Source organism: Coffea eugenioides, chromosome 5, assembly GCF_003713205.1.
Source record: "Coffea eugenioides isolate CCC68of chromosome 5, Ceug_1.0, whole genome shotgun sequence".
NCBI lineage: Eukaryota > Viridiplantae > Streptophyta > Magnoliopsida > Gentianales > Rubiaceae > Coffea > Coffea eugenioides.
This window is the reverse complement of record NC_040039.1, coordinates 11208917-11227540: the sequence shown is the minus strand read 5'-3', so window position 1 is coordinate 11227540 and position 18624 is coordinate 11208917. Positions and strand designations below refer to the sequence as shown.

Sequence of the window (18624 nt, the reverse complement as noted above, 5' to 3'; positions counted from 1 at the left end):
CTTAGAAAGGTTGGCTGTCCATGGAGTATCTATAAGGAGGTGCAGCAGTTGTTGGATTTGAAAGAGCGGTTTCCACAGGTCTCCCATTGTTTCCGCCAAGTGAACCAGGTTGCTGATGTCCTTTCGAATGTAGGGTACTCGTATGCGGGAAAGGTGGTTTACACGTCTACCTCATCGTTACCTTCGATTGCTAGAGGCCCCATGTGCCTAGATAGGTTAAGGGTTCCGTCAATTAGGAGGTTCCTGCAGGACTAGTGGCCTCTTCATTTGTTTCCCCAATGTTATGTGATAATAAATTTTTGGTTTGACAAAAAAAAAAAATTGCAGTAGGTTTGCACTGTTTTGCTCAATCTTCAATATTGTTCTATTTTTGGACCAAATTCAACTGCAATTTCCTCAATGATAGAAGCCGAATTAGCTCTTTCACAAACCATAAAAATTGTAGTACTTTGAGTTTTCTTTTGAATTCATTAAGAATCATCTCATTTAGATGTCTATGGGCAAAAAAATGACCAAAACACCCCTAACTATTCAATCCCCTATTTCACCTTTTGAAAGCAAAAATGCATGGTAGTATATCGACCTTTTGGACAGGAAAATGCATGAACTGGATATTGATATCTTTATGAGAATTGTAAATCTATGTATTAGCTTCATCATGGTTTAAGAATTATCTCAATCTAATACTTGTAACTCAAGATATAGTCAAAATACCAAAAGATATCAAAACTATCAAACTTTTTTTTTTTTTTTTGTACTTGGTTGCATCTCATCCTATGAACATTTTACACTTCATATTCACTTTAAATCACTTAAATCATCAATAATAATCCAAATATATTTTCAATTCACTCCATTTGATGATTGAGCCTTTAGATCTATAAAAATATGAAATTTCTACCACTTTAATTCATAGAAATGTAATTTTTCACAATTGGACCATAAAATGCAAATTTCACTAGAAACCTAGTTATTTAGCTATAAAAATGACTAAACACACCAAAACATAAATAATAAAACACACTTAAAACATGCAAAATTAACACGTATCAATATGCTTACACACAACCAAGGTTAATCGTCAAAATCATTAGTCCAAATTATTTGTGCTTGTTAATCATTAAAATCAAGGATTGATCAACTTAAATCTTCAAACCCGATGAGATTTTTGCCTTGTACCCAAAATTTATATCACAACATTAGGACCTCTTTGTCAACATGCATGAGATTTCTAAGCACTACATCACATTTGAACTTGTTTTTAAATTTATGATGGTGTTATATTAAAACTATATTATCTAATTATAAGTACAAATGTAGTACGAAATATAGTTTTACATTATTTTGTGTAAGAGTTGATATTTGAAATTCTTTTATCTTGGGGAAAATTGCAGAAACCTCCCCTGAGGTTTCTGACACTAGCATTCACCTCTCCTGAGGTTTAAGAAATAGCATGCAGCACCCTTGAACTTAATAAATATGTTGCAAATTCAGTCCAGGCAAGAAAATGTCCCATTAAAAAATGATTTTAAGGAGTGAGATGAAAATTTTGTATCAAATTTGCCCTTGATCTTGCTTGGCAAGTAGTATTAGCAAGTGAGAGACAAAGGTATTAAGGATCGAGAAAGTTCAAGGGGTGTAAGCGCAAACCATTTCCAAGCAACCTGCAACAGCTTCTTCACTTAAGGAAACTAACGGCTAGTTAATGGCTAAATGGCTAGGTTCTTGCACCAGCTTATAAAAGATGGTCTGCAATACATGAAACTCTATATTAGGAAAAAAATGAGTTGTTTGTTTTCAACATAAAACACAGCTGGTTTGATTGACTTCAATTTGGCAGCTTGAGGTGAAATATTGCAGCAAAGAGTATGGCTGCTTCCAACCACAAGGGAGCATCATGGAACTCCCCAACATCCTTCACAATAAGGAACAAATATTGCAGCTGCAATCGAAGGCAACATTGAAGATCTATGAGACTGAAAAGAACCCCAACAAGTTATATTTTTGTTGTGCCAAATGCAAGTAATTCCAGTGTTATGAAGGTCCTAATGAAGAAGAGGTCAGCAATAGAAAAAACTGACACCAATTCAGTTCTGCAATTTGAACAACAGCTGCAAAGGTCAACGGCAATGCAAAAGGAAATGCCAATTCTAGTGGCAAGGGCAGGGGCTCTAAATGTAGCAGTCAACATATTTTTTATCATCAATCTCATATTTGTTGCTGTGTATGTTTTCATCCATATTGTGATGATGTGCCGGTTCAAATATACATATCTAAATATAAGATGTAGTTGTAGAAAAAATTGGTGTTGTAAGATATAGGAGAGGAAAAGTGGAACATCATGTATGCAGCACCATTTCTAGTTTACATTATAATGCAACCAATTAAGTTTAAGTATACTGTCATCAGTACAAAATCTAGTTCATCTACCAATACTTGCAAAAAAGATACGAAAAGCAGTTGCATTACAAGACTAATCCATTAATACTAAAGTGCATCAGAAAAATTCATTACTACAAAAGAGTATCAGAACAATCCATTAATACAAAAGCATGACTGCGCAATCCATTAGTTTCAAAACACTATCTGCTGCAATGACTGAGAACAAATAATGAGGATTGCAAAGACCTATCAGTTCAAATGTCATCACTGCAACAGCCATACAAAACATTCGTATATAGTGACCTAAATGCAAGGCATACTACTAAGTTGAAACTGAAGCAGTAAGCAGAAAACTACAGAGTATGCATTAGAATTGCATACTAAAACTGTTGCTGCTGCTGACATTTGTTGACTGCAGTGCTATAGCTACATTGATTGACAAAGATGCAGCTATAGCAACTTGAGATGCTGCAATTTGTTGAACTGGAGGAGGTTCCAGAGTTTGAGTGACCTGAGTAGTTGTATTTGAGTTAGTTCTCTTGCTACTCCCTCTAGTAGTTGTTCCAGTATTGCACAATGGCCTTCCTGTCTACACAATCACAGAGATCAAACCTTATATTCAAGCATTATACTGAAGCATGTATAAAATGCAGTCATTTGAATGAACCTTTTTCTTTGAAGCAGTTGTTGTGGTCTGAATCTGCTGTTGTACATTCACAGTTGCAGGTTGACTTGGAGGAGAATGATTGCTTCTTTGGCTTAAGCGTACAACAGGCACGTTGCCTTGCACATGATCCTAGCAGTAAACATAGACAAGTAGCTTTAGATATTAGAAGGTTTTTAATGCTACAATCCTGATAATAAATCAAAAAAAAATTTACCCAAAGAGTAGCTCCTGACAGGTCAGTGTTTACAGTCCCTCTTCCTGGTTTGCCTCTTCTATTGCTCAACTGTTAGGGAATAAGCTAACATTAGTGCATTTTATTTATTTTCAGTATTATTTTCAGTAGCAAGTTCAGCACATATAAGACCTGTTGGCCAGGAGTTGTGCTGCCATTCTTCTTCTGGACGGTGCTCTTTGGCAAGACCTCTTATTGTGACCAAAAGAGCCACAATTTCCATACTTGAATCTGTTCGACCTTTTTTATTGTGATACAGATTGTCCTTCATCATGTTCCTTTCTCCTGTTCACCTTTGGTCTACGTGGAGCTCTCCTCAAAGGAGATGGCAACATGTGGGTAATATGTGGAGTTTTGAGGAGTCTTGAGCTCTCCTTAAGACTGTTGAAGGGGTAACATGTGGCATAGGTGGCCACATCTTGTTATCAGGAATTGGATGAATCATACTTGCTGTGACGACTCCACTTCTCCTTAAGGCGAACCCTAGGGTTTCGGCGGGCCGCCTGCCTAACTCTCGCCAGGGCTCAATACGAGTCAAATTTAAAGTTAAAAGTAAACAACCAATAATAAAAGTCAATATAAAGAAAAGTCGCTTTCTTATATAATCATTCAAGTCTTACATCACAAAATTTCCAAAAGGTACATCAACTTTTCCAAAATACAACCATTCAAATTTGACTAAACCATTTACATCCAAATTCTAATCAAAAGGTAATCAAGTCAACTTCTCCAAAATCTTTCCATTCCGAGCTCCTATTAAGGAAAACAAACTACGGGGGTGAGCTAACGCTCAGCGAGGCCAAGAAAAACATGCAAACAAATAAGCTCAAATAACAATAACACTTGTGCAAGAAATATAGTTAGAAAGTTCATGTAATTCACAAATAACAATAAAGCACAATCAATAAGGATACGGGAGATCTCAGGAGCTAAATTCCCATTTGCTTTGCCAAGACTTGATCCAATACCTCCACGTGATGGCACTCCGTCAACCAGGTAGGTAGCAAGTCCGTAGAAACCCCATTTACTTCCTCCATCCCTCATTTCACCCTCTCGAATCCGTAACCAAACACTCACTAGAAGGGAAATACTACACGAGTATGCCAAGTAAGACCTCAAAAGACCAAGCTTATAATTTTCTCATGGTTCACCAGGCTTCTCGACCAAGCCCATGTCGACTCGAGTTGCAAGGTTAGCCAATGAGTTTTGGGCATCCCTAGATGTATAAATACAATTTGCCAAGTTCACGCATTTCAATTATCAAGTCACGTTCACACAAGTCAATTGTTTAGTCAGGTAAAAGAGAACGAGTGCGATAAAATACACACTCGTCTCGACAAGTCCAAATCACTTAATTAACAAAAAAAAAATTCAAGTATTTAGCAACAAGTCATGCACTTGACACTCACCAATTCAAAAATAAGTGAGCAAATAAAGTCCTTCAATTGTCCGTACCGGGATCTCCTTCGAAACCCCCATGAGCACTTGAAGAAATAGTGACCAACCATTACTCACATATACTCTAGACCACTTAACATTCAAGGAAGGAAATGCACTTGCTTAAAATTTAAGACAATGCTTTAAAAGAGATTTTCTCATCGAAAATCGAGATTCAAAAATGAGGATTTAAAGTCACAAGGGAAACTTATATCATCCATGAAATCAAGTTTATAACGGACCATCAATCTCAAAAGGAAGTTGGAAGTTCTTAAAAGTTCATTCCTTAAGAAATCAGAAATTTTCAGCTTTACGCGACCATACTTGAAAAATCAAATCTTGAGTTTAGTAAGTCCAAAATTTGGAAACTTTACACTGTTGGAAACTAGATTCATAGTACTAAAACTTTCCAGAAGACACTTTTCCTAGATTCCAACTAGAAATCATTCAAATCTCAGCTCAAATTTGCTACTTCATGAAATCAGGGCAGAACCAGTCTTGATTTTTCAGCAATGTTTGGAAATTCGGCAAAATTCACAGGAATTGAATTAACCTCTGAAATTTATAACACAGAAAGAGTTTCAATTCAAGTTTCAAACGCAGCAAGAAGAACTAAATTTGGATTTTTGAACAGCAAGATACAACAGTTTGAAGATGGCTGGATTTCATAACCTGTTCAACAATTTTCCAGTTACCAGCTTTAACACAGTTTTGAAATCAGACCATATCTAACTCTACACAAGTCCAATTGAGAATGATTTATGGCGTTAGAAACTAGATTCAAAATGCAATAATTCATCAAAAGACATCATTTTCAGACTCTTTTCACAAGTAAGATGAAATTGAGCCACAAGATACAGTTTCACAGTTTCTCTTGGATAAACAGGTAAAACAGGTCAGTCCAATTTGCTGGTTCGCTATGGCTCATTCAAAACGAATTAGCAGGGTAATTTTATACCGTTGGAAAACTCTTGGTGTCTAGTTTCAAATGCCACAAACGGCACTTGATTTTGACTTTTGTACAAAGATTTATGCTCAGACAAAGTACCCTTAGTCTGCCCTGGCCGCTGTTTTTCAGATTGCTACCTTTCCGCAAAACCCAAGTTTTATGTAACCAATTGAAATGATTTTTTAAAACCAATTTCCACACACATAATACAACATATAATAAGCAATTTAGCAGCCATATAAGCAACAAAATTCGAAATCCAAGCAAGGCAACAAGGCAGAAATTTTCGGCCAGCTCTTCCCATGAGTTTCTTCCAACTTTCTCTCCTCTTACCAAGCCAATATCAAGTCACTCATCACACAGACAACAACAATCAAGCAAGAACCTCAAGTCAGCTACTTAAAAGGCCACCTCAAGACCACTAGCCTAGATGTAAAGCAAGAAATAAAAGTTTTCCTCAAGTCCACTAGCCTAGATTCTTGATTAGGGTTTCAAATCCATGAAATACAACCTCTACTCTTGGTAAAATTTGAAAGATTAAAGAAGGATGAAATGGTTACCTCTTCAAGTTCCTAAACCCTAGTTGTAAACAAGACTTTCCACCAATACTTCACCAAGAAACACCACAAGGTTGCACCTTTCTTCAAGCTATAGCAAAATTCCAAGAGATTTGTGGGTTGGATGAAAAGTATCAAGCAAGATTGGAGCAAAATGTGAAGCTTTTCTCTTCCCCCATTTCTTCTCCTTGTTCGTCTGAGAGAGAGTGTGTGTGAGGGAGTGAAATGTTTAATTTGTTTGTGGTGGAAAAATAAAGGAAAGGCTAACCATAAGTTTGTATAAAAAGTTAACTTTCAATAGTGGCTCAATAGTGCCTTGCACTACCAATTTCTCTCTTGTTTGCTACACTTATACACTATCCTCCAGGGTAATTCCTCTAGCACTACAATTACTCATACTTACTAGTCTAGTATTAAATCCTCAAATCTCCAATTAGTCGCGTCGGTGTGACTTTCGAGAAACTTTCGACACACACGCGATAAAAGCTTAATTAAGAAAAATTCATGCAAAAATAGTAAAATTAAATAACACTAGGGCAAAATAATTATAAAATAGACTAAATTAAGAATAAAAACATGAGTCCTCACACTTGCATATGTCTTTAAGTACATATCTCTTGAGAACCAATGGTCACAGTAGGACTCTAGCTTCTGTCTCTTGTAAATAATCCCCAATGTAGCATGTTTACAAGGAAGTCCTAAAATTTGAAAAGCTCCACAATTACAACTTTTAGCTGGCAAATTGACTATGTAAGACCTGTTCATATCCCCCACTTCAAATATGTCATCATCTGCCATAGTAAGTTGACATTGTCTTGATGCTTGTCCTATTTTTTGCAGCTTATCCATCATCTTTGGGGTGACAATAGTGGTTAGTGTGCACCCTTTTTGATATCTCTTGTGCGTTTTCTTCATGAACTTCTTCCTCAACCCCTCAACCAATGTTGAGATAGGTTTCCCTCTTAGCTCACCTACCCATGCATTAAAGGACTCAGTATAGTTATTCGTGACATGATCACACTTAATTCCAGTATTAAAGGTATATCTACACCAACTTGTTTTGGGAATTTTCTCTAGATATCTCCAAGCTTCTATGTTTAGCTTCTTTATGTTGGCCATGGCTTCATTATGCCCTGCAATGTCAAAGCTTTTTGCTGCTCTGCAGAACAGGTTACTAAGCAAAATACTAGGAAATTGAGTTTTAAAATTGCTACAGATATGCCTACAGCAATGCCTTCCATGAGCAATAGGCACTATCTCTTCATAAGCAAGATTCAAGCCCTGATATGAAAACCAAAAAAATTATATTGTTACACTGATGACTAACAGAATCAGAACTGAACAAAACTATTGCAGAATTAATGTACGTTTTGCCTGTCACTCATGAAAGTTAAGGACCATTCTCTCCAAATGGCCCAAAAAACTCCTCAAAATGATGGAAAAACCAACTCCATGTTTCTTTATTTTCACACTCAGTCACAGCAAATGCAATAGGAAAGATGCTATTGTTAGCATCTAAAGTAACTGCTGTGAGAAGTACACCACCAAAGGGACCTTTCAAAATACATCCATCAAAACCAACAAAAGGTCTACAGCCTTCAAGAAATCCACTTCTTTGAGCTTTGAAACTAATAAATATTCTCAAAAATCTAGACTCAACAAGGAGAGTAGGCCTATCATAATGTATTTTACAGATGCTGTGCAGGTTGTATTTCCTGAGAAGTTCTGCATACTTTGGCAATTTGGTGTAGGATTCACTGTGATTGCCTTCAATCTCATTTCTTGCTTTTGAAAGTGCTTTATAAATTTGCCATTTGCTTGGATGCACACCATATTTAATCATCTCTACTTCTACTCCGTTGGAAGATATGTTAGGGTGAATTCTCATGACTGGTACTAGTTTCTTTGCAATCTAGTCAGCTGTAGCTTCTATGTTCTTCCTATCCATCACATATGTGTGTTCACCTTGGTAAAACTTAATCATAAAGGTGATGGAATCTGCTACTGGTGATGCATGAATTCTCCATTTGCATCCTTCAACACCACAAATAGCGGTTACTCTACTCTTTTCATTCTTCACTCTCACAATAGGAAATCCTTTCTAAATGCATCAACATTAGTGAACAGCTGACCTTTCTTAAACTCTATGTTTCCTGTTAGGTTATACGTCCACATTTTTTATTTCAAAACTTGCTGAATGGGGTCACATTCTTCCTCATTTTCAGAATCAGAAACAATATCACCTTCTCATTATCATCAAAATCAAAAAAAGGACATGTCAGTATTCTCACTACCTGCCAGAGACATACTATCAACATCTATGTCATCCTCATTGTCACTATCCATGTTGTGTAGCCAACTTGAATCGGAGCTAAAGTCGTTATATTCATCCTCAGAATCATCAATCTCAACAGCAGATACACTGTCATTTCCTTTTTTTTCCTAAGTTTAGATAGGTGTTATGACCATTTTCAACCTCAACATAGTTTGAACATTGGGAATAACATCCATATCCAGCACATGCACATTAATCACTATTACAGACATGCATTTTGAACATTTCACTAACACTATTATCATCATCTGTAATATCAAACATGCGACCTGTCTTAAGAAATAGGCACCTCATGTGTATTAACTTATTCAGATGCCCAGGGACTTGACTGAATACTTTCTCGGCAACATCAAACAGGAAGTTAATATAATAGTAACTAATTGGATCGACATTTGGAATTCTCACTTGTTTCCCCTCATAGTGGACAGATATGTCATAAGCAGGAAGAAGAGCCATCCTAAGTTTCAAAAGTGACAGTTATTGAGCAAGGATGAATCACAACACCTTACAATTGTACTAAAATGTTCTATATTTGTATTATAGACCAGTTATGAACTCAGACAATGACTAATACACCATGTTTATACAAGAGTTGTGAAGATCAAAAACAGATCATGATACATCATCCATTGATAAACATGTCTTAAACAACTGGAATAGCAGAGCAACAAGTCTTAAACAACTGAAATAGTACAGCAGCAAGTCTTCAACAACTAGAATAACATCACATTCATATGTCATTGATCATTACTGACATATTCAAATCATGATGCAAGAGCTAACATACATTCACTGTAGTCAGGTTTTGCCTTATTATCATATAAGAGCTAACATGCAAATTCTGTGCCTTCAAGTGACAACATCAGAAATAATTTACCTATACAACTGTGATTCTTGCAAGTTAACTGGAGTAGATGCTCAAATTTTGGTTCCTTTCTATTGCATATTGTGCTTCCTCTCTCACGCATATGAAACCTCTCATGAACTAAGCAAAAGCTCCAGTGTCTTCCCTTTTGTTTCCTTCCCTCAATGATCACATTTTATCAGTCATTTACCTCTCTTATGGAGCAAGTACACAGCTTGTCATCTCAAGAGCTATCAAAACACAAATTGGCATCAATTCATGGTGCCATCTTCCTCCTCCATTGCCGCCTTGTGGTTGCCTCTACAAATAATGCTTAAACATGCTCCAAGTCTGATCAAACAAGGACGGACTGTCAAGTACTTTAGTTAGTTAGCTAATTAGTCTAATTAGTTTAATTAGTTTAACATGTAAATAGTTTAATTAGTTTAATTATTTTAACAAAGGATTTGTTGGCTTTGATGAAAACAATTAAACCTTTCATCTGATAACATGAAAAATAATTGGGGTGGCCAAGTAAATTCACACACTTTTACCTCAACAATAGGCCCCAATTTTTTTTAAGGGAGGTCAGCGTTATTTCGAAAATTATAGGGGAGGTAAGTGCTAGTGTCAGAAACCTCAGGGGAGGTTTCTGCAATTATCCCTTCATCTTGATTGTTTGGCCATTCCAAGTTTATGAAGTAGTCAACTTTCCCCGCTTTAATGGTCCGGGTAAATATGATCAATGATGAGTGTTGAGGAATAGTTGGATCATTTACCCAAACAAATTACAATTGTGCAAAATGTATTTATTACTCCCTTTGTCACAATAAGTTTGACACTCTTCGGAAACTGTGTTTTTTTTATCAACAGTCACCTAATTTTGCTTGATTTCCTTTTGTATCCCTATTTGTAGCCAGTTTACGATGAAAGAATTAACGCAATTGTGGGCCCTTAATTACTTTGATAAACTATTAATAACCATTTGAGGTATACGTAGCTTCAGGCTCTAGAGTTATCATAGTTTCGTGCAAAGTAGCTCCGCTATTTTAGCAATCTTGGAAAAGATGAGATGTATTATTTGGGACCCACAATAATTCTTGAAACCTCTCCTGACCATGTGAATAAAGGGCAATGCTTGGAACGACACTAAATTTATTTATCTATTTTTAGTAAGATGACATAATTTTGGAACGGACCAAAAAGAAAAGTACGACACTTTTAATGGGACGGAGGAAGTATCAAATAATTTAATTGTTACTTCTCTAATGCAGGCCACTTTATTCCAAACTTTTTGTGTTTTCCGTGGAGACATGGACTTTTCCTTGGCTCAATTTATTTTTCATCCTTCTACAATTGTTAGATTAATTTCTGTTTGCTGGAAGAGACCCCCGGTGAATTTTTGCAAATTAAACACAGATGCGAGTGTAGTACATGGTAGGGTGGCAGGTGGTGGTTTGGTGTGTGATCACAGAGGTAACTTGGTTTTTGCTTTCTATAAAGAGTTTGGGGGAAGCTGAGGTGTTGGAGGCAGAGATTCAGGCATTATTATTTGGTCTTCAATTGTGTAGTGAAAGAAATGTTTCCTATTATATGGTCGTAAATCAATTTAATTCCAATGAAGTTTTGAACATGTTGCCTACAAAGTTTAAAGTTGCATACGAGAATTTGCCTTCTTTTAGTCAATTTTGAGGATTTTTCGTATTCATTGAGTTCAAATTTCACAAAATGCAAAAAAAAAAAAGACGCAAAAAAAAGAAGAAAACTTACCAGGTAAGAGCCTGCAATGATACAATACATTAGAAGAAAAACAGTACCACCTTCTCAGCATTATAAGAGTAAACTATGCTTTAATTGCAGTCCAAAAAATGTAAGGGAGCATGCATTTTGTACCAATTATTGCAAGTACAACAGCGCGCACCACACTAAATGCTGTAAAAGACATACTCTGCTCTCAATGCCGCAGTAAAGTTGTCACAATTTAGTTCCATCATTTTTGGTTTAGCACTACAATACTCCATAAACTTGCCAACTCCGAAGTTTAACAAGTTTAGCTATTCACTGTTAGTATTAACTCAATTGTAAGTCTACATTGTCCTTGCTAGTCCATTTCAAAGTCACGGATTGTATTTGACCTACAAAGTACCACGTAGAAGATTAGAATAGCAAACGAAAGTGCGAAAGGGAAAACATAAGAAAGCCTAACAAGCAAAAGCAGAAAAAAGGACTGATTTTCAGAGTAAAATTGGTTATAGCAGAGTTAATGGATATTAGTAATGGTTGACCTTCAGCTCTGGATTTAAGAAAAAGAAGCAATTATGCAATACATTATAACAATTCAGATCTGACAAACAATTATGGAATACTATTTATTACATCTTCGAGAAAGCACTTCAAGGAAGCATAGGATGATCCTCCTTCATTTAGAGTCAATCTGCTCTTTTCTTTGATTTCCTTTACCTTCTCTCTGATTTCATTCTCAGGATCCATCAGATGTTTAATCCCTCTTTCAATCACATTTGCAGTCAAAGTCTCACTACTCACACCCAGTAGCAGATTTTTTCTGAAATCTATTTTGATCTCCACTGCCGTTGCCAAGTCATTCACCATTAAGAACGCATTCGTCTGCTGCTCTGCATAAAGCGGCCAAGTTGCCACTGGCACACCGCACCAAACGCTTTCCAATATTGAGTTCCATGGTTCGCCAAATCGGCCGAGTCCGAGTTGACTCGGCCGAGTCATAACCGGAACAGGACTCACCAGTACGATACCGACACCCGCATCGCCGTTTCACCGGAATCCGAGTTGACTCGAATTGACTCGGTCGATATTTGCCGAGTCAACTCAAATCAATAAGAAATCAGTAAAACTTACCGAGTTTGGCCGAGTCAACTCGCGAGTCAGACAACAAAATCACCCACATGATTTCTTCTCTCTCCCACCGGTTGCCATCCTCATTCCATCACTTCTGCTAGTGCAACCCATCATAATTAGTTGAGGTTTCTTGAGGGTTGTGATTGTAAGACTCGTAATTTCGTTGGGATTGATCCTAATCTTTAGATTGGGAGTACGAACAAGAAGAATTGGAGCAAATTTGGAAGTAAGATGAATCTGTAAAAATTTTGTGGGATTCGGGGTTTTGGAGATTTTTGTGGGTGGTGGTAAACTGGTAATGGTGGTGGAGCTTGAGAAGAGAGAGACAGAGAGAAATAAAGGGGGAGAAGGCGGTGGAAAGATGAATCTGTAAAAATTTTGTGGGATTCGGGGTTTTGGAGATTTTTGTGGGTGGTGGTAAACTGGTAATGGTGGTGGAGCTTGAGAAGAGAGAGACAGAGAAATAAAGGGGGGAAGGCGGTGGAATGGAAGGACGTTTTCTATGGGAGGCAGCGTGGGTTGTGTATGTGGGAATGTGAGGGGATAGAATGGATTGAGGAGAGAGAGAGAGAGAGATAATCACCCAACAAAAAAAAAAGAAAAAGAAAAAAATACAGCTAAATCACAGCTCAAAGGCCACCAGATTCTTTCTCACTTACCCGAACAAACATTTCTTGATCAAAGGGGGATACCTAAAACTTCATTCCTCTGTTTTTTGAATGCATTCACGTTTCCATTTATTCAACATTTCAACCCCCCTAACACGAAAGGAACAAGATTAGAATAGTCCAACAAATATTAAATTGGATTAGTTAACAACAAATGTACTGGGTTTTTTTCAACATCTTTTGTTTATTAATTAGAACTACGTCATTTTTTTCAAAGACTTACATGGTATCTATGTTAACTTAGGTTTTTTTATCAAATTTAATTTGATAGTTGTATTGCTTATATTATTTTTTATTTTTAATAATTTTTTTTAGAATTTTTGAAAGTTTTATATACTTTAACTTGCATATCACCCGATATTTAATCGATATGCCGTGACGGATGTGGAACAATCGCGACCGCGAACCATGGTTCCAACCACAGTGAGAAACAAAAGCCCCCCACAGCAGGATGGGATAGAACTGCCGCCTGTGGTGCCCATCCAATAACTTTTCCAACCGCAGCAGTTCGCGGCAAGAATCTTTCTGGCAAGACTTCATCCTGGTTCTCATACTCACCGGGAAACTCAAATGTTTCTTTAGGTGGAGGCCTTCTCAATGACCAGACGAATCGATATCCACTGCACTCGAGTGCATGGGCAATTTCCTTCACTTGGTCACCATCAAAACTACCTCTACTACCAAAGCAAAGGAACACAACAGAACATTCTGGGTGAAGATCGAGCCATTTCATAATCATCTCAGTTTCTTGATTTTGACTATTGCTTCCCTTCAGATTCAATACAGGCCCTACTGCATATACTGGTGGGACGGTTTTATCATTGCTCAAGGCGTGAATCGCATGGGATTCTAGCTTAAGGAAAGTGTTAACTATGATTCCCTTGGTCTCCTTGAATCTTCTGACCTGATTGAGGATTATGTCGCCAATTCCTTCCTTGTCAAAGAGTCCCGGAGGCAAAACTTTAGCTGGAACAGGATTGATGTAAGTAGGCACAGCTAAATGAACGTCCGAATTCTCATAACGTCTCAAATCTTGTTTGAGATCATCTCTCAGACTTTGCAAATGGAATACAAGGCCAAGCATCGCAGCACCAGATGTGTAGAATATATAGCAAGGAACTCCAAATTCAATGGCTACATCAATGAAGGAGGTGCAAAACATATCTATGACAATTCCACTGAGATCAGACGAAACAGAATTGGATATTTCAGCAAGAACCTCCTTCACACAACTTTTATGGTTGTCGATAAATTGAAACAGAAATGAATGAGAAAATGTCAATTGTGAAGAAGGCTCTTCTTTGATGAGCTCAAGGAACCTTATGCGCGAACTCAAAGACGCTGACAATGAATTTCTGTAGCTAATGATGTTTGTGTCAAAGGGCAGCTTCATAATTAGAACAGTAATCGACAATTGTTCCTCACGTTCAATGAGAAACTTTGCTAGTTCGACACTTGATACTAAATGACCCATCCCTGGTGAAGGAATGAACACGAGCTCTGCTTTCTTCATTTCATTCATCTTCTCCGTTAACCTCACTCTGTGGACTAGATTGAAGATGAAGTTCCAAAAAATTTATTCGCCTTTCTAGTTTCTCCCTAGCTTGTGAGTTGTGATACAAGAATATGGATGTGTATTCTATCCAGTTTACTTCAAAAGCAGAAGGATGTTAATACAAATTGCAGTAATTATGTAGACACTAAAACAAGTAATACAGATACTAAAATCGTAGATGAAGATAAGGTTTGTAAATGTAGACAACCTAAACTACCAATGCCCGTGATGGGGTATTTTTGACGTCCGAGTCCCTCCATAATTTCAAAATTTTCCTTTATCTTCGATCCCCACCATTATTTTTAAAGGATTTACTACAATTCCTTTTGATATCATAACGTTAGAGTCATTTGAATTGCTATTTTCTAGAATTTTTGTATAAAAAAATATACTGTAACAATTCGATATATGTGAAGTAAAAAGACAAATTAAAAAATGTGTTTATGAAAAACATAAAAATGTTTTGGAGAAAAATTGCAATCCAAACAAGACCTAGATTAGATTTTTCCGTTGAAAGTGTGTTTGGATTAAAGATTATTTCACTTTATTTACACACACTGATTTGCTTGCATTATCAACACATTTTCCAATCACTTTTTTATCTCACATACATCATATAAAAAAGGTGCTACAGTACTTTTTCGCAAATTTATCTCAAATAATTTACAATCCAAAATTATCTCAAATAAGAGATCATTATTGAGGATACAAATCTAAAAACAAGTTTCCATAATAGATCATAAAATTTTCCTTTTAAATGATAGAATCACGTCCAACAATTGCCGCAAACCTCTGGTGATCCAATGCATCAGTCATTGTTAGTCTGAGTTATTGGTGATTATATAAACGCCAACTATATATATATATATATATATACATTATTACAATTTTTGGTTATAATAAGTGCTGTTTACCTAAATATCTGTTTGTATTTTTCTTAACTATTTCCAAATTTTAAGGGATACTTTTAGAAATCTCCTGTAAAGTTTTTGACGACTTTGAAAAATGTCATTGGCCTCTTTTATTTTCAATTAAGTTATAACAATTTCAACTATTTAAAATATAAGTTAATATCATCATTGAGGATACAATCTAAGCAACAGTTTCAGAGAAGATACCGTAAAATTTTCCTGTTTTCAGTATAGTAGAATCACATTTAACAATTGCTGAAAACCTCCGGTGATCCAATGCATCAGTCATTTTTAATATCAGTTATAGGTGATTGTATACACACCAACTATGAATATAAACATTATAACAACCTTTGGTTATAAGAAATACTATTTACCTAAATGTCTCTTTATATTTTCTAAAGTATTGCCAACTTTTGAGGGATAACTTTAGAAATTTTCCCTAAGATTTTTGACAATATCATTTAGCACCCTTGAATTTTGAGAGATGTCATTGACCTCCTTTTTTTTCAACATTTTCAACATATTTCAAGACATATGAGTAAAAATATATTAATTCAAGGCAAAAAACAAAGACAAAAAAATGCATGAAGGCATAAGTTTGATGTGATAAAATATACCAACAATGACTATCAGCAGTATGTTTTTTGAGGCCCAAAAAAATTAAAAATTTATTTGAAATGTGTTTAAGGTTCGGTGCCCTAAGGGCACTAGATGAGGAATGAGCCCGGTACTATTTTTTAAAAGAAGGTAAAATTCTCGTGTGAAAGTGTTGCAATTCAAGAGGTGGGCACTAATTTAAAAACTTTAATATGGATCCAATTTCATTTTTTATGTGCTTATCGTGTGCCAATAGAGCATCAAATAACTTTCTTAAATGTATAGGCATTTTGGTTAACCGAAGGAGTTTTATAGTTGTTTAGAATCTTAAAATTCTTGTTATCCCAATCAATGGCTTGAGTATTAAAAGAAAAAAGAAAAGTTCTGAAAATTATACCAAAAAACTTATTTGAGATTTTTCTTAAGGAACAAACAGCTACTTTCTTAATCTTTATAGCTTTTCAGGACATATTTATGAAATTTGTAATTTTTGTAGAAGTTTGGATTTTGTATCCAAATCATAACACAAAAACTATTAAAGAATCACTCAACCCAGTTAAAAACTTATAATTTCACTTAACGAATTACATTGGTCAAGTTTTGAAATATTGAGGGATTAAATTTGTATGTTTTGACAATTAAAGAACCACGAGAAAAGGGCAATTTTCTGAAACAAGTTATCTTCTCTCTTAAAATAAATATTCTAATGATATATTTTAAAATGGGTTGAGAATGTTACAAAAAAGTTTAAAATAGGGGAATTCAATGATACTTTTTAAATTTTAAGGGTGCAAGTAATCTTGCTAGAAACCATAGGGATGGTTTATGAAATTATCCCAAATTTTATTCCTGATCCTTTTGCGGTGTTGGCAGCCATCGTAATGTCCATTGTAATGTCTAATTCTCTACAACTTGTGGATGTCTCAACCCAGGCCAAGTCTACATCTTATCCAAATTCCAAAGAATACGTACTCCACGTCTGCATCATATCCATAGAAATGCGGGGTTCCAAGATTTTTGGTATATTGGGGCACAATAATATAAGGAAAGGGAACATATTGACTCGAGATGGAGAGTGGTAGGAAAAGTTATCGATGTAAGTATTTCTAAATGATGTAAGAGTACTTTAACAAGTTGTAATTCATCAGTAAATAACTTGTACATCTTTATAATAGAAATGTTAGGGGGAAACACCTCGAGAGAGTCCATTAAAGAACCCAATATGTAAGTCAGGAACCCAACTCTGATCCAAAAGGTTAAACTATTAGGTCTTAGTCCCTTACTTACATATTAACCGCTCTTCTCCATCTCTCGGATCAATGTGGGATACAATTCTTTAATCATGAACCTAACAAATCTCCCCCTTCATGAGTAACCCCCACATTAAATCCAAATTTACAAGCTCTTTTTTCGAACCTACGTTAATACTTAATGCAAGTCCACCTTTATCACCAAGGTCACATCTTCTCTCAAACATGGACCCACTCTTTTTCAACATCTAAACTTCATTCTGGACCCCTGCCAACCCTTAGCTTCTTGGTCTAATATCAACCAGACCCCCTGCCAAACTCATGGCACATCTAGTCCAACACCAACCAAACTCCTTGGCATTTCGGTCCACCATCAAGAAGAAAATTTTCACCTGGTCCAACTCCGAGAAGAATCCACTTGCCCATGAGTAACCCTGTCTCACAACCTGAAACTTTGATAGCAATTTGTTAGGGGAAAACATCTCGAGAGAGTCCACCAAACATCCCAATATTTAAGTAAGGAATCCAACTCTGACCCAAAAACTTAAGTTATTAGATCTTGGACCCTTACTTACATTAACCGTTTTTTCTCCATCTCTCGAATCAATGTAGGACACAATCATTTACTCATGAACCTATCAGAATTTCAGGTTGCGAGATTGGGCAATGAGCAAAATTCATGGTCGGATCCTAATTAACTATTGAGATCAAGAGAATTGGTAACTGTTACTAATTGAACAATTTAATGAGTGGTATCTTTGTTTCAATGACTTAACAGAAAACATTGATGGTAAAGGATGAGAAGTCGAAAAGCATGGAGATACTTGACAATGAATCTAGACAAGTAATTCAAGGGTCAAGGAAATGGTGGAGTCCAATGTTGATTTTGGACGTGAATCGGTGGAGACTTTCTCACACCTCCTACTATCGATACTTCATCCCGATGAATTTTAGATTTTGATTATATTTTTTGACTGGTATGGCACGTGTCCCAAAAAAAATAAAGAGATCTAATTTTCATGCGCCAGAAGACTCTGATAGTTACGAGTTTTTCGTTTTAGGTAGAGTCTTGGAAACCATACATGGCGAGACAGTCCTGAGGATGGGAAGAAGTATGGTGATTTTACCACTTGGTTGCCTCAATGATCAGGGTTAGAGCTCATAGAAGGGGATCCCAGATTGCAAGTGGTGGTGAGAAGAAATCCTGCAAAGGGAGATGCTGAATTGAAGCACTTTCCCACGAGTCAACTAGAGGTTGGACTCGGGGTAACTACACATGCTTATTTACCGATTGAATCAATTTGGGATCAGGACTGTATTGATTCAGGTGTGTAGTTCGGTACCATATTATTTGGTAGTTGAA

General features: G+C 36.2%; 1 protein-coding gene and 1 pseudogene across 1 annotated transcript; both read right to left on the bottom strand.

The window, feature by feature from the left end:
* Nucleotides 1–1828: 1828 nt before the first annotated feature.
* LOC113771166 lies at nt 1829–8112 on the bottom strand. Its single transcript, XM_027315781.1, has 6 exons — nt 7705–8112; nt 6813–7505; nt 3264–3332; nt 3050–3178; nt 2786–2971; nt 1829–1942 (listed from the first exon to the last, which is right to left on the bottom strand). Exons 1-6 carry the CDS (start codon nt 8110–8112, stop codon nt 1829–1831), a joined length of 1599 nt encoding a protein of 532 aa, XP_027171582.1.
* A 3296-nt stretch (nt 8113–11408) lies between these two features.
* LOC113772219 lies at nt 11409–14585 on the bottom strand (annotated as a pseudogene).
* Between the last annotated feature and the right edge of the window lie 4039 nt (nt 14586–18624).

Excerpts from the sequence above, each read along its gene's own strand:
- LOC113771166 (XM_027315781.1), bottom strand. The coding sequence starts at position 8,112 with ATGAGAATTCACCCTAACATATCTTCCAACGGAGTAGAAGTAGAGATG. Across the intron at positions 3,179-3,263 it reads TGTCAGGAGCTACTCTTTGG|GATCATGTGCAAGGCAACGT; the intron begins GTAAATTTTTTT and ends GTTTACTGCTAG. Across the intron at positions 2,972-3,049 it reads CAACTGCTTCAAAGAAAAAG|ACAGGAAGGCCATTGTGCAA; the intron begins GTTCATTCAAAT and ends GTGATTGTGTAG.